Below are 21,750 nucleotides of genomic sequence, written 5' to 3'. Positions count from 1 at the left end.
TTTGACCTAGTTTGAGGTTTCAGCTCATCGTAAACAAATGCCTCGATTCCCTGAAGTCGCCATGTTTACATTTGATGGACAGCCAGACTGCTCCACTAACATGTTCGTCATTGTTTCAGAGCCCTTGGGGATGAACATCACGTTACATTGATCACAACGTGAGTGACTTGCTGTCACACTTGCAAGTCGTGTTTTCTTCTATTCGCCTTAGTAGTTTTGTTCCCGCAACTTCCTGTCTGGAGGTTTTTAATATATAAACCAGCATTTTTGTTGTTAGTTTTTCGGGAGGATGTAGGGTTGGATGATTCATCAATTTAATTGATAAATGTTTTTTTTTTGCGTGGGAGGGTGTCACGTTTCTCCCCGTAGCAGCTTCGTGCTCTGTTTACACTGTAGACATGGCGGCATACAGAGTTGAGCACCATTTCGTCAGTCATTTGGATTTGGTTCGGATTTGCAGTGTCAAACAATGTGCAACAAACAGTCCACTGCAAAGTATGTTTAAGACTGTTGAACCCAAAGCTATTAGCACGGAAGAGAAAACCTTTGCTAAGAAGCAGAGAATTTCTTAGAATAATTTCAAATTGTTTTACGTATAACAAGAAAAGAGCGCAGTGAAGGCAATCGCGCAGTCGATAGCGCCGAACATTGTCAAAAACGTGGTGCAAATGTATACGTTGCAGAAGCGATCAATTATCCTTCTACCAATCCACTTCGTTGGTGGTAGCAGCTCTTGTGATAAACTACACATGCATACAATATCTACTATACATAGCTTATCCAAGTGCATGACACACACAATGGGGGTTTATTCCCCTCAAGTCACAATGTATCGCTTTTTATCCAACTGCTTCCAGTGGAGTGCGTTCAGAAGTTCACCAAAAATTACAGCAGTATGAAATAAACTTACCTTGGCTGAATAGTATAGGCTATAAATACCTCTCAGTAAGTGCACCATCAAAGAGGAGTTTTCAGTGTAGGGGTGACACTGTAACATGGCATGCCGAAATACACTATATATTTTTAGGGTTGTCCATTTGTATCACGATTCATGGTAGCTGATTCGGTTCATTTAGAACGGTACGACCCAAAAGGAATCAGTGGCTGGGAATCGATTCAGTAACCTTTTAGCCAAAAATTCATCCAGTGTGACTGTGAAATTAAAATATTTGCATACTGGATAGCACAGGTTAAATTTCCTAGATTTCTGTTGTTTCTTTTAAAGGAATTAGATAAACGTATTTATGGTTATTAAATGTCAAGATTTTCCTGATTTACAACCCCAATTCCAATGAAGTTGGGACGTTGTGTTAAACATAAATAAAAACAATACAATGATTTGCAAATCATGTTCAACCTATATTTAATTGAATACACTACAAAGTCAAGATATTTCATGTTCAAACTGATAGTTTATTGTTTTTAGCAAATAATCATTAACTAAGAATTTTATGGCTCCAACACGTTCCAAAAAAGCTGGGACAGGGTCCTGTTACATCACCTTTTCTTTTAACAACATTCAATAAACATTTGGGAACTGAGTACACTAATTGTTGAAGCTTTGTTGGTGGAATTCTTTCCCATTCTTCCTTGATTCTTGCATCTCTTGGACTCTGTGTGTCAGGGGAGACACTCTACAGTTCCTCATGGGAGCTCTTGTTAGAAATGGGCGAGAAAAAGCAACCACAAATTTGTGTGAAATATAACATTTGCAGCTTAGTACTCGAATTAAATGAATGCATTCTCATCACATCCCACAATGGATGGCACAACCATTTCATCGAGGCGATATTCTCTGAATCTATCAGCCTATATCTTTGGTGTTAGCCTCAACGGTTGCCATGACGGCCAGGAGTGTAACTGCACGTTACGAATGTGACAGAGAGGAGCGAGCCGGAGCGTTGTTCAGTCCAACAGTCGAGCCAATTTCTCAAGAGGCAGCAGGCGGCCAGGACACTTTGCTGTCCCTGCCTGTCAGACTGCTGTGTATTTTTAGAGCGATTTAGAGGCTCGCATGACATGGTGCTCGCATTTTGAATGGAGCCCAAGATAAGAAAAATTAGTGGTCAGCTTCAGGAATTCAGTGCCACTAATAAGAAATGCCCGGTTTTCATTAGTTAATTTTCTTGAGTTGTTTTCTTTTTTTGTAACATGTATCTGCACAATGATGTCCACGTGTGTAGCTATTCTATTGATCCCGAAGAAAACTCTACATTTTGGAAATGACATCTGTCACAGAGCGCTAAATGGCTGACCAGATGCAAAGAGCCATTCAACATTTCTCCACGTCCACAAATAACATTCAAAGACCTACACAGGAAATGAAAAGGCAAATAAAATGTCTTGGTACAGTTGAAAATCTATTATTTTGCTTTCTAAATGTGTGGATGTTCAAATCCCCTGTCTTTCAGCTAGTCATGGTGACATGCCTTTCAAAGCAGAATAGTAGTATTGCGACACAACCTCTAGTCCCAAAACATATGAGTTGCAGCCCAATAAAATCTAAAATAAGACATTATTGCAGCAGTGCATGTAATAAATGCATAAATGTTTAGCCAGTATTTATGGGATGAGTTGATCAATGGCATTTGGGACTGTTAGTACAGGCTCTCACTCCAATCTAAATGACATGTGTTGCCATACATCAGTGACCAGGTTTGTGATGTATTGCAATGTCAATGTACAGCCATTATTTCCTAGTCAATATTGGAACTGATTGTGATTACCTTTATCTGTTGACCTTCCGCATTGAACCTCGGGGCTAATAATGTTGTGCTTGCATCTGTTGCAAGGAAATCGATTCTAATAAGGTCATTGCTTGAGTTCCTGTTGGTTTCCTTCTCCATATTAAAGATGGACATTCAACAACATTTCTGTGATTGATTAATTGGGGCGGGGGTGGGGAAAAAAACATTATTTTCCCCCCTTGAGTTCCCCGTGTGTCTTGTTCAGGTAATTCTCAGCTCGGAGCATCCATCGTGGACGCCTTGGACACGCTGTACATCATGGGCATGCACGAAGAGTTCAAGGATGGGCAGGAGTGGATTGAGCAGAATCTGGACTTCAGTGTGGTATGTACCTAACCAACTTTAATTAATTAATGTTCTCCATAGAAAATAGTCTCATATCATCTGTAGTCCTTAGACTGCATTAAACGCTTCAGTTGGAAAAATACTTGCAAACAACAACAATTGAGGACGACGTGGATCGTCTTGTATTTACTTTTTGGATGTTTTAGCCAATTTGATCCAAGTGTAAGAAAATAGACTGGTGCATCAAACTGGAGACCTTGGCGTTTCCCTGAGCTAAAGCGCAGCGATGGGTAAGCTAATGTTAGCACATTTTGGGAATCTACTAAACCAATGCGTGACTGGCAGTGCTTTGCGTCACCCAAACCAACCATATCCTCGAAATACTTTTTCCTCAAATAGTAAGTGCCCTAGTTAGTCGCCTGGTGCGTCATCCACTAATGTGTGTGTGTGTATATATATAAATTATATATATTTTTTGGATAGTTTACGGAAGGACAATAGTTTAGGTTTCTATTTTGTGCAATTAACCTCTTGTAAATGTCTTTTCTTGCATGCTATTTTCGTATTACCTGTATTCACTATTGTTTCTGATAAGATGCAAATGTTGCCATTGTGGGACGACTGAAGGTTATTTTGTCTTATTATTATAAATATAGTGCCACCAGAAAGTATTCACACCCCTTCACTTTTGCCACATTTTGCTATGTTACAGACTTATTCTACAGCTGATTTGAGTATAGTTTTCTTTAAAAAAAAAAAAAAATCTACATAAAATATCCTATAATGACAAAGTAAAAACATATTTTCAGACAGTTGTGCCGCATATCTGGCAGTAAGTCGGACTCGTTCCCGGTGAGGGTTGGACTCCGCCAAGGCTGCCCTTTGTCACCGATTCTATTCATAATTTTTATGGACAGAATTTCTAGGCGCAGCCGAGGCGTAGAGGGGGTCCGGTTTAGTGGCCTCAGTGTTGCATCTCTGCTTTTTGCAGATGATGTGGTTCTGTTGACTTCATCAAGCCGTGGCCTCCAACTCTCACTGGAGCAGTTCGCAGCCGAGTGTGAAGCGGCTGGGATGAGAATCAGCACCTCCAAATCTGAGACCGTGGTCCTCAGTCGGAAAAGGGTGGCATGCCCTCTCCAGGTCGGGGATGAGATCCTGCCCCAAGTGGAGGAGTTCAAGTATCTTGGGGTCTTGTTCACGAGTGAGGGAAGAATGGAACGGGAGACCCACAGTAGCTCTATCTCCACCGGCGCCCTGAAGGTTAACGCCGCCGGTGGCAGACATTGTTAACCTGGGCCACGACCGATCCGGTACGGAATTCTTTGGATGAACGCTCATATTTGTTGGGCAAAGTTTTAAGCCGGATCCCCTTCCTGACGCAACCCTCTGCATTTATCTGGGCTTGGGACTGGCCTACAGTTTGCACTGGCTTGTGCCCCCCATGGGACTGCATTTTACATCGTATGCAGTATTCCTATATTTTGTGTGCCCCATATCTGACCATGTTTCTTCCCGTCGATTGACTTACCCTATCCACTGGTCACGCATTCCTTTTTCACTTGGAAAGCCAAAAAGCCATTTGTACAATCAAATGCCACACAATAAACCATCATGACATCGCGAAATCATACGACAACAAATATACAAGGACGGAACAATAGCACACAACGCCGAATGAACTGGCTGTTTGGCTCGTGTGACGTCGAAGGGCCGGAAGAGCCGAAGAGCGGAAGGCGCATTCTGCATCATATTTATCGATTTAACTGCTGTATATCTGCTATATAATCACTTCCAAATGACAGATGTGGTTTGTAAAGGGGTTCTAGCACAAGCTTGGAAAAGGTCACGTGCGACCAATTTGGTTGCCGTCTCGAGCCCTGGTCAGTTTACGTGGCCTACCGCTTTGCGGCCGAGTTGCTGTCGTTCCCAAACACTTCCACATTCTTATAATATAGATGAGAGTCGACTGTGGAATATTTAGGAATGAGGAAATGTCATGACTGGATTTGTTGCACAGGAGGCATCGTATCAGTTCCACGCTGGTATTCACTGAGCTCCTGAGACCGACCGATTCTTTCACAAATGTTTGTGGAAACGGTCTGCATGCCTAAGTGATGGATTTTATACACCTTTGGCCATGGAAGTGATTGGCACACCTGATTCTGATTATTTGGATGAGTGAGCGACTACTTTTGGCAATATACAGTGCCGTGAAAAAGTGTTGGCCCCCTTCTCAAAATCTTACTTTTTTGCATTGTTTAGTCACTTTAATGGTTAAGATGTGTCATGGTCTGTGTTTTAGTTTAGATTATACAGACTCTTTCATAAAATTGAATTTCATGGAAAAGTTTATTTATTTCCATAATTCCATTCAAGTTAAACTTTCATAAATTATAGATTCAGGGCAAGTCAAGCACTGTGATGGCATGGGCATCAAACCAGGTTTTGGTGCTTCTGGCGGTATGGGCAGGGGCCAGGTCCTGCTAGAAGATGAAATCTGCATCTCCATACAGATCCTCAGCAGAAGGAATCATGAAGTCCTCTAAATCGTTCTAGTAGACTGTTGCGGTGACCTTGGATTTAAGAAAGCAGAGTTTACCAACACCTGCACTGGACTCTGATTTCTTCGCTGGGTAATGCGAAATGCACCAAACAGGGCATACAGTATTTTTCTAGCCGCGTTAATGTTTCGACAACCTAAGAAGAGCCCAGTCGCTGCTCCTCATCTCCTTTTCCGACCTTTCTCCACTTACCTTTACCTCTGGCGTGCAATTGCTGTAAAATGAGGTCATCACCACTTTTAAGATTGATTCCATTTCTTCCTCCTGAAAATATGATAAGAAGCTCATATTGGAACTGTGAGCAACTGCAGAGGTGCCTTGGTTTTCTACTTGAGTCGTCCTGCTGCGTTGGTGTTTCCATAACATTTCCAATTAGTTTATGGGTCATAAAACGCATCAAGTCCCGCAACCATCTTGCTCTCATTGCTTCCGCTGTGGTGCTATTTTTTGGGGGGAAAGGATGCAAATGCAGCAGTTTTATGCACCCGGGTGTCATAAACAGACAAATTAGATGAGATTAAGCTCCACTTTCATTGTGCTTTGCAAACCAATGTAAATTGGGGTTACCCTCTGCTCACACCTCCCCTCCCCTTCATTTTTTAACACCCTGAAGCTATCATCAGTTTTGAGCTCCATCAGAGTGAGGATTCTCAATAACACCTTGCACTTTGAATTCCTGGCACAGTGCGATTGTGACAGACACGAGGGTGTCAAATGAATAAAGCTCTGGTGGAAATGAGGTTACAGTATGTGGCTGTTTATGCTAGTGTCAGTCTGAAATATGACACACAAGAGTCTTTTATCATAAAATTTGAATTTTTCCTCAATATGTTAATCTCTAATTATGACATTTATTTCATACTATTATAATTATCCCTAAATTAATCATGCTTCTGCTGGTTGCAGCCAAGTAGTGCACTCCCATTTTGCCTCAATTGCTTCATGACATGGTTAACTTAGTCAACTCCATATGATCAACAAAATTATTAATAACAGATTTATGTAGTATTAGGTACTTGCATGACTCTATCTGATGTACTATTTGGTCATTTCCCATTTTTCCAGAATGCTGAGGTGTCAGTATTTGAGGTCAACATCCGCTTCATCGGAGGCCTGCTGGCAGCCTACTACCTGTCTGGACAAGAGGTTAGTACTCACCTGTGGTTCTCTCATAAGGTGGAGGTGTGTTCAAAGACCGCTCACACAATTGCACATTACAAACTCGGTCAGAGAAACGTCATCAGTGAACCAAACGTTAATAGCTGCAACTAATTAAACAATGTGGGCTTTCTAACCAGCATTATAGCTGAGAATAAACACTGTTGAAGAGCGAAATAGCGGGCAAATTAGAGAAAATATTGTGATACACGCTAAACAGCCTCACGGGGACAGGAACCGGAGACCAGAAATGAATTAGTACGTCACCGCTAGCCCACTACGTCAATCGTGAAAATTGGCTTATAAGCTTAAAAGTACTTTCATATGATAAATAGTTATAATATAAAATAATCCTTGAGTCCCACAATGGGAAAATTTGCATCGTTTCAGCAGCAATAGTGGATACAGGAAATATGAAACTAGCATCCAAAACAGGACATTTGGCTGCAACTCAGCCGCCAAAAGGTTACAAGGTTGATCCAGTAAATGCATTAAAATAACAAATAGTCATTATTTATTAACGATTACAATTATGGAGTAGTGATTACGTTGTCCAATTGAACAGTATGCGGAAATATTTTTTATCCTATTACATAACATACTGCAATAACTGTCCCGTGGTAATGTTCTTGAGATAATTGTAGCTTATATTGGTTTGGATGAAAATGTAATTCATTTAGGAGAAAAGAATAAGCGGTTTAGCGTGATTTTAAGTTTAAGCGTTAAAATCAAATAATTTTATCTCGAAAGGGGGCACCACGTCGCTTTTTTCGATGTGTAAAACGAAGTGACGAAAAACCTCTATGTCGTGTAATCTGAAGGTTGCTACAGGAATTAGATAAGACTTCTCTCTTGTCGCGAGACGCTCGGAGCAGACGTGCGCCGCCCGTTCCCTTCCCAACGGAGCTTTCCCGTGAGTTGACCAAGCACCCGCAAGGTTGCTCGGGGCACTGGCAGGGTGCCCTCCAGCCTGGGAAAAGTCTGATGTGTCCTCGCCACCTCGTGGTTAGAAGTGGGGCTTCCTGACTGAGCCAGTCTTCGGCAAGGTGCTCGAGTCGAGCGCGAGCCCAAAGGGCGGCTCCGGCGTTTATCCCCAGCCGAAAGGGGGTGGTTCCCCACGGGGGGGAGGGGGGGAGGGGGGCAGAAGTGCGATAGACCGCCTCCTAATGTTACTTTTCCGTCCTAGGATTATTTGTAGTTTAAAACCAGTGGGATAAAATATTAATTATTGGCTCTAAGATAACGAGACTGTTTTCCAGCTTTGCATTGTCACGCACACATCCTCTTTAATCCCTGGAATAAATGTTTCAACTGTATGTGGTTGTTGACAACGCTGTAATATTTGCAATGTGGCATTTGTGTTGTGTGGGGTGAAACGTCTCCTCCGGTTCAGTTGACAAACACATTTGACATCAGAAAAACTTACTAAGAATTGGCACAGTAATTTCTTTGGGTGTTTTGGCTTTCGGTTTTCATTCCTCATTTTCGGTTTTGGTCAAGAATTAAAAAATTTTATGATGTCAAAAATCCCTAATGTACAATATGCCAGTGACTATGTATCACCGGCACCAATGCGTTCAGCCATGAGCACAGTATTGCCTATGAACGAAGCAGGACACACGTCATCAACAATGCAGCAGTGATATAACTTCCATATCCACTTGGGAGGTGGATTTCACTTTAGGAGTGTGAAATGTTTTCCAGGTGGATTTCAGTGGCATTTCCATTTCTCAGGAACACTCCATATTTTAGGAAATATTCCTTGGACTTCAATGAGTCACTTCTCTCGAGCAGTTATGAATAAATGAGCCATGTGTGCACGGGGGTGTGGCAGAAGTCATTGCAGGAGAATTTGTGCACCTTGAGGGGACGCACGAGCCAGGCATGTAAAAAAGAGACGTGCACTTCATGAATAAACCCTTTTAAATTTGATCAAAATGTGTTAAATGTGGCTTCATTTAAACCTGCAGATACCCTTGCGTAAGGAATGCTTTTGATTTAAGATTCAAGTGAAGTCAGTCAGACCCGCAACTGAAGTTAGCAGTTTGACAGTTTTGTCTATGGAGACAAAGCACTTGGTGATTTAACCGTATATTGTTTTTAAAATTCTTCTAATATACCCCAAAAAGTGTCGCTCTATTGTAGAAGATCCCCCCCCCCCCCCCCCATTTTACCTTGCAGTCCTTTTGAAGCTGATGGTGAAAAGTGATTATTGCTAAGTCACTTGGGGAGAACGGCATTCCCCAAAAATAAAGCTAACGTCACCCCTCTTCGCCATTCTGCCTTCTTCCTCTGCACACTGTGCCAGCCATCAGAGCACACATGAATTAAAATCGAAGCAGTGGGCAGCAGGAAAGGAGGGACGTAGAGCGCAAAAGGAGAGAGGTTGGAAACCGATGGAATCACAATGTGAAGGCTGATACTGATAAGCAGAAGATAGAGGAGCGAACGCTTAACCCCTTAACTCCTGCATCGGTTGACACACAAATTGAGAATCGTCAAGTAGGAAGCAAGAAAATGGAGCAGCAGACAAAGCTGAAAGGTTGAGGGCAGCCATGTGATCCACATCCGAATACACCTCGGATGTCGGTACGCCTCGGGAATGAGGATGAGTCAGAGTGGGAGACGGTGGTTGGTAGACTGACCATGAGAGGGAGGGGCTGACATACATATAACATAAATTCCCAGAGAGTGTGAGAAAGATAGAACAATAATAATAATAATAATGTGGCGAATGGTTAGCACGTCTGCCTCACAGTTCTGAGGTCCCGGGTTCAAATCCGACCTTCCTGTTGTGGTGTTCTCCCCGTGCCTGCGTGTGTTTTCTCCCACATCCCAAAAATGCGCATGGTAGGTTCATTGAAAACTCTAAATTTCCTGTAGGTGTGAGTGTGAGTGGTTATTTGTTTGTATGTGCCCTGTAATTGGCTGGTGACCAGTTCGGGGTGTACCCCACCTCTCGCCAGCACACCTGCAACGCTAGTGAGGATAAGCGGTTGGATAATTACTTTATTTAAAGGCGCCTTTCAAGTCAGAGATATCAAGCAATACTATAAAAATAACTAACCATAAAACATCAATTGAAATGGCAAATGATATGGGAAATGTTGACGTGAATAGGCTAGAATAGAGATTCTTGTAATAATTTGGGTGGAGAAGCTGTAGTTTTTGTAGTGGCTTGTGGGGGAGGCCAAACAGGAGAGAGACATTACACACTGCACTTCGCTACTAGGATTTGGAACGATGAACCGATGCGACCGGATATCCATTAATGAAGGCAAGAGATATGACTGTTTCGGTAGCAGACTCCCTAATCGATCGAGAATCCGCCAGGAATCCTGAGATACATTGGTTGTAGAGTTGTGGACCGGCTATGGTGAGGATAGGAATTTACAGTTTCCATCTCGTAAAACGAGTGCGAGAGCGCTCGCGCTGTGCTCCTTTTGTTTATAATGAAAAAGAGCAATGGTGGGCAGAAGCAACACTGCTATTTTAACTACATTTCTCCGTACCGTCACTATTGCAACATCAGATGTTCAAGACAGCGGGCCGGCGAAATGTGTGCCGCAGTGCAATGGAGGTGTGCACATCTTGGCAATTCCCATAGGCTATACCTCAGCAAATGTATGCTTCTTCTCAAGGCCTCACAGTCCGCTTATACGTTCCAGTGTTGGTACTGTCCGACCTCCAAAACAAACCCCTGTGTACATCCAAGGCATAAGAGGACTCACAGCCAGGTATGTCTCAAAGCTAACAACAATTGCCAGTTGAGCTAAGTTAGTCATCACGACTTAGTTTAAAAGGTCAGTCAGTCCACAGCAAGCAGTGTGGTTGTTTAAAAAAAGCAAGTACTGTGCGCGTGCAGTGGGGGTCCTAGCTTGAATGGCACCCTCTGTGTGAGACCCCCTTTTGGCTCTTAAATATTGTTTGTGCAGATTATTTTCTGGACAAAATAAATTGTTGTGATTAGGATTTACACGATCAGGATTTTTGGGGCCGATCACGATTAGCGAGTTTAAAACGATCACCGATCCGATCACAAAATGGAGCAATGTGTCTGTTTAAATGACTTGTTCATTTACTGTATATACTCTATACTGAGTATCTTCAAAAGTATTTTTTAGACAAACGGTAAAACATGAATGACCTCTAGGGGGCATTCATGGATAGGCCACTGACATAAATTTGTTTTCATCCATCCATCCATTTTCTGAGCCGCTTTTCGTCACTAGGGTCGCGGGCACGCTGGAGCCTATCCCAGCTATCATCGGGCAGGAGGCGGGGTACACCCTCAACTGGTTGCCAGCCAATCGCAGGGCACATACAAACAAACAACCATCTGCACTCACATTCACACCTACGGGCAATTTAGAGTTGTCAATTAACCTAGCATGCATGTTTTTGGGATGTGGGAGGAAACCGGAGTGCCCGGAGAAAACCCACGCAGGCACAGGGAGAACATGCAAACTCCACACAGGCGGGGCCGGGGATTGAACCCCGGTCCTCAGAACTGTGAGGCTGACGCTCTAACCAGTCGTCCGCCGTATATATATCCATTTTTTGTTTTTGTTTTGTTGCTTTATTGACCTATCAGTAGAAAGAGTCAAAATGGGATAAGGGATCTCAGAAACATGGTCTCACTATGAATTAGTGAATGAACACATTGAGCTGCCGGCACATTACGCTCTTGTGGATGCCCTACATTTGGATCAACCTGCTATCAAACTAGAAGAAATTCAGCTCTGCTCTATTATTATTCCTCATGGGGGGGGGGACGCTTTGCTGGAGGAACAAAGGCACAAATAGTCAAGGCTTCATCATTTGTTCTACATTGACGGGATCAGACACTTGAAACCCAACATAAACAACATTTTCTCTTTCAACACCGCAAGAGTGTTGTTCCAACCCTCCGCCCACTTAGGTTACAAGGTCGTTAAATAGCAAACAATGGATGAGCTGCAGTAGAAGCGGAATGAAGATGACAAAAAAAAAAAACAATTGTACTGGCATTACCAGATAACTATTAACGCTTTATTGCTCGGTGACTGTTTTTTGTCAATGTCTTTATGTCTCCAAAGTGTTCTCCGTCAATTGACCGTCTGTTGTCGTACTAGAGCGGCTCCAACTACCGGAGACAAATTCCTTTTGTGTTTTTTGGATATACTTGGCAAATAAAGATGATTCTGATTCTGACATACATTAACCACACCAATACAGGAGGCAAATTAATCTCGTTTCTCCTGCTGGCACTCAGGGGCCTCCTTTACCAAACAGCCATTCAACACATTTCATGGTCGACCCCTTAATCCCCTTAGTGCAATCCATTATTGCAGGCGTGCGTGTGCGCTGTGTACTGCAGTCATCCCCTCCGCCATGACGGTTATGTTTTGATTGGCCTTTGTTTGTGGGATTACACAAAAGCTCCTTAACCTCTTTTAGAAAAATGTGTCCATTAAAGTAGTGCTGGTCGACATACCGAGAAGCTCAATTAGATCGATGTTTTATTAGCTCTCGATATAGAAAAATAGGATCATCAATTTTATTTTCTATACTTTTCTCTACTCTACGAGACTTCCGCCAACATGGAGGAGAAGATGCTAGCAACTCGCGAGCCATAAATAGTTCCAAAAATGGGCACGTCTAACATTTGGAAACAACCAAAGTCTGCAAAACAAAAAATCCGTATAAAATCACCTGAAGATGAAGCACCTTATCGAGTGTGATGCACGTATCACGTTACAGAGAACCGTGACTCTGTTCCGCTCCTGTAACGTAAACAAAACAACGCCGCGGAGCAATCGTGGTGGCAGTAGAAGCGCTTGTATTTTCGTGTTCAGTCCATGAACGGGGCGGGAAGATAAGATAGTAGTTGGCCTTTCACGGACGAGATAGAAAGTCTTCACTGGGTTTGCATTAGCAGTCACTAGCTACCGCCGTTGCGTGAGCGATAGCCGATCACGCAAATAGTTTGACAGTGGGTCGGCCCTGAGTTCACTGCACCGGACAGTTGAGTTTGCACAGTGTGGCATTCTCAATAATAGCTCTTTTATTTCTTTTTTGATTCGCTTTATTTACAGATCACCATATTGTATTCGTCCCACATGACGTCACGTTTCTTCTTCGTGTCTTCTGCTTGATTTCCGTCAGACTGGGCATGTTGAAGTGCATTGCTGTCACCTAATGGTTAAGTGATGAACACCTACAACAGAGCCAAACCCGAAGAAATACTTTCAAATGACAGGTATTGAAGCCATAACACTGGGGAACAATTTGAACAAAAAAATTAGATTGAAATAGTTAGATTTTTGTGCTCGGTAAAACAAAAATTTGCATGCTGATTCCAGAATTGCACTCAGTTTTTTTCAAGCACGTCTCCACAGCTTACGCTCCAGATAAGCAAAATTCCACTGTTTAGCTGTAGTAAGACTTGCCGGCTGATTACGATTGGACTCATCTACAGCTACTGTACGAGGCAACTTGTTTGTGCAGTCACAATTGAGAGTGCGGTGAGAGGTGTGCGCAGCTCCCAATCGGTCAGTACGATCAATATCTGCAAACAGAAAGCTAGCATAGTAGGAATTAAGAGGATTTGTGCTGGCTTTTCTCTTAACCTTGTAACCATGGGCATACCGTTGTAAGTTCTATTTCGTTTTATGCTGTTTTTTTTAGTTTTCAAAGCTTGTAACGAAAAAAAAACACTGTCATCAATTCCACCCGTCTTTTGATATGACATTGATACTTACTAATTTGTGTTTGTTTTTTTGTTTTTTTTCCATACCCTTCTGATAGTTTTTTTTCCATACCCTTCTGACAAATACCTTTGAACAATAAGACCCCTGTGATACTGCGAAAGAGCTGTGCGGAGCATGACTTGTGTTGTAAGACACAAAAAATGTCAGGAAAAGCTTTCTGGAACACTTGAAATATTATTTGGGGTTAATCAAAGGCACTTTAAATGGCGGCAGTTGTGTGGCGACTTCAGTTTAATGAATTTGAATGTAATTGCTTAATTCTGAACACAGCCATATTCCTATTTATAAGAAGGCATGTGCACTTATGCAACCACGTTATCTCAATTCCCTCCCTTAAAGTATTGTATTTTTTTCAGTTGTGTTACAGGAACAGGTACACACTTGGTTAACTAATCGTGGGAAAAAAGTTGTAATTTTATTTCTTTTTTGTACATCACATAAACCTGCCATTTGAACATGGATGTGTAGACTTTTGATATTCACTGTAACTTCCCTTCACCTCCTTTGTTAATACTTGTATTACCGAATGTGTTGATTGTGTTGATTTAATGATTGTTAATAAGAATAATTTCCCATAAACAAGTCTATTCCGGACTGCCATCTTAATTTAGGTTTTATGCTGTGTTATATTTTTGTATTGCTTGATTTCTTTGCACTATGTGGATTCCGTGACCCTCAGTGAAAGGCACCTATAAATAAAATGAATAATTATTATTATTATTATTAGGGCTGGGCATTAAGAACCACACACTTTGATTCGATTTTTATTCTTTAGGTAGCAATTCGATTTGATATTGATTGAAATGCTCTAGCGATTCAATAAGAAGTATAAAAACACAAATAAGAGTACATTTTGAAATGTTTTTGACGCCGTGTAAAATGACAGTTGTGTATAAACACTGACAAGGTAAAGTGCTTGTAAACTTAAATAATATTTCCTCTTGGAAATTGAAATAAAACATTTACAACGTAACATTTGTGCATATGGAGTACAAAAGTAACATATAATGACAGCTCGGTTTTCAACCTGTTCAGCAGTATATTATGATCTACCGTATCAAAAGCCGCGCTGAGGTCCAACAAGACCAGAATTGACACCTTTCCCGAGTAAGTATTCAACCTTATATCATTTAGCACTTTGATAAGAGCAGATTCTGTACTGTGATGAGTTCGGAAACCTGATTGAAATTTGTCAAAAATTCCATTGAAGTTCAAGAAATTGCTGAGTTGTTTAACAATAACTTTCTCAACAATCTTGTCTATGAAAGGGAGATTTGAGATGGGTCTATAGCTTGCTAACATGGAAGCGTCCAGCGTTCTATTTTTTAGCAGAGGCTTAATGGCAGCTACTTTTAAGAGCTTTAGGAAACTCTCCTGACTGAAGTGAGCAATTAATTATTTGCTGCAAATCAGCTAGCACAGACTTTGCAATAGCTTTGAAAAAGTCAGGTGGTATTGAGTCAAAACAGCCCGTTGATGGTTTCAGCCGCTGAACCGTTTTCTCTACAGTTTTTTGGTCATAGGCAGCAGCAAACCTAGTGAGGATAAGCGGTCGGGAAAACAGATAGATGGATGTTCTGGAGGTGAATTTCTATCGGTTGGCAGCTCTGCTTAACCAATGCCCACAAGGAGAGTTGTTTATAGTAAAATCTCATGGTGGGGCCACCCTGACCTCAACCCTATTAAGAACAAGTGGAGAATCCTTTAGATGAAAATCAAACAGCAACTCTGGGGCAATTTTTGCATCCTCAAAATAAGATAGGCTACTCCAGGGATGATAGTGTGGTTTGCATGATATTGAGAAAGGTTCATATGTTAACATGTAACTTGATCAGTAAAGGTTGTTTGGGTAGACATACTTTTTAGTAAAATAATCTCTACGTAATACAAAAAATTTAGGTAGTGTTCTTTACTACCAGTTTTTTTTTTAACTGTTGTCCATCATTTGGAAAATCACAATTATTACACAGTAAAAGCAAATATAATTGTTGATCAAAAAATGCTATTCATTGTAAGAAGCAACCAGCATATGTCTAAAAATTTGTAACACTGTGTGGGAAAAGTTGGCTAGGTTCCTTTGTTGTTCTTAGTGCACAAAGTAACCCATGCATGGATGAGTTTAATGTGGAAGAACAAGCACATTAAAAAACATTGGGATGAACGAAAGCAGATGTGGAAGCACAGCCGTGAAACAGAAATCATTTTTACTAACTGAATAGGCGATGTTTGAAGTAGCATTTGAGAAAGATAACCACTGTTGATTGTAAAACATGAAAAAAGTCTTGTATAATATGGCGCTGGAATCTGATGGCTTTGAATGCGAGTCCGCTCACTTCATGTAACTTGGTGTGTATATTCTTCTCTTAACAATCATCTTTACGAGTAAGTGTCACAAATAGCCAATGGAGAAGCAAAATGTGTCACAAGTTAATCCTTTGAATCTCGCGGAACTGAGGCCTTGCGTAATCTTGCATTAGGGTGCTTTTTTTTCCCCCCAGGTTTGGTCAAATTCTGAATCCTACCACCTCACAGGGATTGCATTTCAGGAGGTTTAGTTCAATCCTCTTGTAACTGTGATACAAATTTACTTTTTTCACCTTACTTGCTCTTGTTTGGCATTCTATTATTATTATTAATCAGTTTATTTGAAAGGGGACAATGCAATTTCATAAAACACATGAAGTACACATGGTTAAAAAAAAAAAAGCCAGAATTAGCCAGAAGGCTAGTTTTCATCTGTAGTCCCCTGGCCATGATGTAAAAAAGCTGTAAAATACATCTACAAGACAATATAATACAGGATACATAATCAAAGACTTACTATACTATTACGAGAATAAAACCACAAATCATTTGATCATAACAAAAACATCATAACATACTTGTCTTTTAGTGTTGGCAGCTATAGGTGTTAGCTAGCCACATTTTCAGTTTTTTTTTGTGAAGGCCTTGTATGTTGCAAGCAGTTTAACCTCCTTCCACTCACCAGCGCTCCTCACTGACCAGGCTGACTTAGTGAAAGTGCTCCTGCGCAGAGGAATAAAGATGATTCTGATTCTGATTCTGAATGAGACAGTCACCTCTGACAGAGCCTCGAGTGACACGCTCAGAGCTGTTTCTTTGGCTGATGAACTCCGCCAGAGGAGCTGGAGCCAAATCATGCAGTACGTTAATCAAATTTAAATCTGCAAATATTTGAAGACTGTTCCAGTTTAAAAGACAGTATTTTTTTTAAATTGCACAATGATGATAGTGCCTTGGTTTTTTTATCCGTCACTTTAATTACTTGTTTGTACAAAACTTGCAATGTTTTTTTTGCATTCTGACCAACCTGGGACCAACTGGTTATGCAATAGTTAAAGTGACTAAGAATCATTGAATGCAAGTACATTTTTGCGGCTTCAGTTGACATTTCATTTCGAATTGCACGAACATTTGCGAGGTTTAATTTGATATTTTTACACAATTTGTCAATATGGGCTTTAAAGGAAAGCTGTGAATCTATTATTAACCCAAGATATTTGTATTGGCTGACAATTTGCATTTTTTTCTCCATTAACAAGTATGTCGGGGTCAGGTGATACTCTATTTGTTTTAGTGAAATACATGCCTACAGTTTTAGGAACGTTTAGCTGTAGACAGCACTCCTGCAACCACTAGTTTTACTGTGAATTGCAGGTTGCAAAATCGCAGATGTAATGGCCTGTTCGACCATGGAACAATTTTATTTGTATTTTTTTTCCCCCCCTTTTCAAATTTGAGCATGTTTGTATTCGTAAAACCTATGTATATGTAATTTACCACAGCTATAAGGTGTTTGAAAATCATATGAATCTGACTTGAAGGTCAGATGTTAAACAAAATGCTCAAATGGTTAAAAAAGGTGAAATGAGACCTTGTAGAAGACCTGTAGAAAACCGGAATCTGATAATGGTTAAAATTCATCTTCATGATGGTTTGATCCACTTTTTGCCTTCAGATGTTCAAGTTAAAGGCGGTGCAGCTTGCAGAGAAGCTGCTCCCTGCCTTCAACACCCCCACAGGGATCCCATGGGCCATGGTCAATCTGAAGAGGTGAGTGATATCATCTTGTTAGTTGAAAAGTGTCGCTGACATTCCCTCCACGACGCAAAGTGCCACTTTGACAGGTGAAGTCCTGGCAATGTGTTAAGAATGTCGACATTTCTGCCCACAGTGGTGTTGGTCGTAATTGGGGTTGGGCATCGGCTGGCAGCAGCATCTTAGCAGAATTCGGAACGCTGCACATGGAGTTTGTTCACCTCACGTACCTGACGGGAAACCCAGTGTACTACCAGAAGGTAACGCTTAGATTTGCACAACTGTATTACTACAACATGCCTGCAGCGAAAATTAACACCAACCAAGCGCACAGAGAGGAACCTCTGTTGAATGCCTCACAAGTTGAAAAAAAACTTAACATAAACATAAACATAACTTAACATAAAAAACATAAAGACATTGAGAAAAACAGTCGCTGAGCAATAAAAGGTTGGTAGTAATCTGGTAATGCCAAATTTGTATTTATTTATTTATTTATTTTGACAATTGTGCAAAAAGATGCAGAGTCCTCTAGCACTTTGAATGACTAATATACCAATACAATGCAAGGACCATTGTCCAAAGGGCGCCGAGACTTCAAGGAGTGTATCCAGTTTAAGTGACTAGTAGTGCGATAATCTGGGACAATGTCAATTGTGCACATGTTGCAGATACTCCTCAGTCAGTGTGCAAATGGGGCAGATGCTACTCTGGCATGAGTGGCCAGTGTTGGTCTACAACAGATGCAAATAGTGCAGCGTGGCGAGACTACGACAGTGAGTGCACGAGTAATGTATAATTGGCCCAACAGAAATGTGACAACAAACTAAAGACAAAAAACTGGCAGAATGTTGCAATGGAATTGTAAGTTAGCTGTTTAAGAAGTTGATGGCAAGAGGGAAGAAGCGGTTGGAATGTCTGCTGGTTTTAGTTTGCATTGTTCGGTTGCGCCTACCTGAGGGAAGGAGCTGGAAGAGCTGGTGACCAGGATGTGGAGGGTCCGAGAGGATTTTTCACGCTCCTGTCTTAGTTCTGGCAGCGTGCAAGTCCTCAAGGGTGGGTAGGGGGGTACCGGCAATCTTTTCAGCAGTTTTGATTGTCCGTTGCAGTCGGAGTTTGTCCTTTTTTGTAGCAGCACCAAACCAGACTGTGATAGAAGAACACAGGACTGATGACCCGCTGTTTAGAACTGCCTTAACAGCTCCTGTTGCAGGCCGTGCGTCCTCTGAAGCCGCAGGAAGTACATCCTCTGCTGGGCCTTTTTGAGGATGGAGTTGATGTTGATCGCCCACTTCAGTTCCTGAGAAACTGTAATACCCAGAAACTTGAAGGTCTCGACGGTTGACACAAGGCAGCTGAACAGCGTGAGGGGCAGCTGTGGCTAGGGATGCCTCCTGAAGTCCAAAATCAGCTCTAAAGTCTTGAGCGTGTTCAGCTCCAGGTTGTGTCGGCCATACCACAGCTCCAGCCGCTCCACTTCGTGTCGATATGCAGACTCGACTGGCCGATGACAGTGTTGTCATCTGCAAACTTCAGGAGTTTGACAGCCGGGTGCGTCGAGGTGCAGTCGTTCGTGTAGAGAGAGAGGCCACAACCTTGGGACGCGCCGGTGCTGATGCTGCGTGTGGATGAGGTGGCCCTCCCCCAGCCTCACCTGCTGTGTCCTGCCCGTCAGAAGGCTGTAAATCCACTGGCACATGGCAGGTGAGACGCTGAGCTGGAGAAGCTTGAAGTCCACGAACAGGATCCTCGCGTAGGTCCCTGCGCTGTCGAAGTGTTCTAGGATGAAGTGCAGTCCCATGTTGACTGCATCATCCGCAGACCTGTTTGCTCGGTAGACAAACTGCAGGGGGTCCAGCAGGGGACCTTGAGTTGGTCCAGCACGAGGCGTTCAAAGGAATTCATGACCACAGAAGTCAAGGCGACAGGCCTGTAGTCATTCAGACCCGAGATTGCAGTGGTCTTGGGGACTGGGATGATGGTAGAGTGTTTGAAACAGGATGGTACTTCGCACAATTCCAGAGATCTATTGAAGATCTGTGTGAAGTCTGGAGCAGCTGGTCCGCGCAGACTTTGAGGCAGGATGGGGACACGAGGTCTGGGCCTGCCGCTTTCTTCATGTTTTGTTTTTTGAAGATGCGTCTCACATCCTGTTCGCGGATGGTCAACGCAGAAGTCAGAGGTGTGATTGTGTTCGTTGGTGCGGCTGGGTGGCTTTGGGGTGTGAAAGTGTTTTCAAATCTGCAGTAGAAGGTGTTCAAGTCGTCGGCTAGTCTACTATTCTCAGCTTGGGGGGATCGTCGCTTGTAATTGGTTAGTGATTATAATGTATGCCAGACTGTTTTAGAGTCGTTAGCGGTAAACTGTTTTCCAACTTTGCTGCATAGTTTCTATTTGCAATGTTAATTTCTTTTGTCAGCTGCTTTCTAGTGCGATTATACATATTTTTTTTCCATTTAGATTATTTTCTTAAGCGGAAAATTGTTTACAAAATCCACACAAATTATGAGAAGTGTAATTTTGAAAATTTTCAGTGAGTTGATGTATGAACTCAGTTAAATAAGAGATTGTCTCTTTTTCATGGCATTTATGTTTGAAAATTAAACAAATTTTAGATTTTCAAGACCCCCATTTTCATTGCGAATAATCCATTCCTTTGTTGCTAACAGCGTTAAAATTCCAATTCAGCATCTGTTTAAAATATATATATATTGCTATTAAGGTTCTCATACATAAAAAGCAATACAAAACTTCCAAATTCATTCAAAGTTAATAAAAGAAAAAATGTATGTTAAATAAAGGTCTGCTTTGAAATCTCATTCATAATGTTAAGTATCCTAGTTTTTTTTTTTTTTTTTTTTTCAGGTAATGCACATCCGAAAGCTACTAGCCAAAATGGATCGACCAAACGGGCTCTACCCAAACTACTTGAATCCTCGTACAGGTCGCTGGGGCCAACGTGAGTAGACTTAATGTAGTATTGACATGTTCTGGTTTTGTTTAAAAAAAAACTGAGGAATGCATTTTTTTTCTGCTTGTCAAGACTTCAACGGGTTTTTATTAACATCGTAAAAATGTTAAAAAGCATGCACTAGGCAGGGTTAGTGTTCGTCGTTGATGTTTGCTCATCACCATGGGAACCGACAGTCAACTCCTGGCTCAACCTTGCATCATCCTTCTTCTGGCACAGCACTGAAATATATTTTTTAAAAGTCATCAAAAAAAGACAAAATAAAAGCTATAGTAATTTACTGAGTTTTCTTTTAAGTTGTTTATCTATTTTTTTAGCCCTGCTGAATGAACTATCATCAAATGCTATCACCAACCAGCCCAGGAACTTCCTGGTCGCAAAAGGTTGCTGTGGGCCATCTGGTTTGTGTTTCCATGGCACTAATTAGTTTAGGATAGCTTGAGCAAATGAGGCTGATGTTGCACAATACTGACACCTGCTGGATATTTAAAAAAATGCTGGTGTTTCAAGTTTTCAAGTTAATGTCTTATTTACAGTTAACCTAAATTTATAATATTTTTGATACCTTTAAAACCTAACCCTTTATCCAGGTGAGACAATTGAGAACTGATTTGCAATGTCAACCTGGCTGCAGACAGTCTTTGAGGTAGAGAGTTTTATGATATAAGTACATTTCAATAAATTAGAATATATTTATTCTATGACAAGTGATAAGTGACATTGCAATTGCCAAACACAGCGCGCTACACTCTATATGCAATGGCGAGCAACGTGTTGGAATATGAGGAGGAGGAGGATTTCAACGTACAGGAACACCCAACTGAACTTGGCATCGTCAAACCGATTGAGCCGATCAGGAGGTCGGAACCTGACAGTAGCAGCTGTACAACAGCAAAAGAGAGTGGCCACTGGGTCGATGTGACGGCACTGCCTGCGCAGAGTGGATTGGAAATATAGACTGGTATGTTTGTTTGTTTGTATCCCATGAATTCATACAACCCCAATTCCAATGAAGTTGGGACGTTGTGTTAAAAATAAATAAAAACAGAATACAGTGATTTGCAAATCATGTTCAATCTATATTTAATTTAATACACTATAAAGAAAATGATATTTAATGTTCAAACTGATAAACTTGATTGTTTTTTGCAAATAATCATTAACTTAGAATTGTATGGCTGCTACATGGTCCAAAAAAGCTGGGACAGGCTCAT

At 41.5% G+C, this 21,750-nt stretch overlaps 1 protein-coding gene across 1 annotated transcript in view; it reads left to right on the top strand.

Annotated features, from left to right (window-relative positions):
* The window catches only part of man1a2 (mannosidase, alpha, class 1A, member 2), an 86,852-nt gene that overhangs the window by 38,824 nt on the left and 26,278 nt on the right, over positions 1-21,750 (top strand). The window contains exons 5-9 of the mRNA XM_061793089.1: positions 2,953-3,071; positions 6,662-6,742; positions 17,486-17,580; positions 17,702-17,825; positions 20,431-20,524. Coding sequence (XP_061649073.1) covers positions 2,953-3,071; positions 6,662-6,742; positions 17,486-17,580; positions 17,702-17,825; positions 20,431-20,524 — 513 coding nt within the window. The remainder of the gene's footprint in view (positions 1-2,952; positions 3,072-6,661; positions 6,743-17,485; positions 17,581-17,701; positions 17,826-20,430; positions 20,525-21,750) is intronic.

The sequence above is a fragment of the Phyllopteryx taeniolatus genome, chromosome 12 (assembly GCF_024500385.1).
Source record: "Phyllopteryx taeniolatus isolate TA_2022b chromosome 12, UOR_Ptae_1.2, whole genome shotgun sequence".
Classification (NCBI taxonomy): Eukaryota; Metazoa; Chordata; class Actinopteri; order Syngnathiformes; family Syngnathidae; genus Phyllopteryx; species Phyllopteryx taeniolatus.
This window is presented reverse-complemented; position numbering and strand designations above follow the sequence as displayed.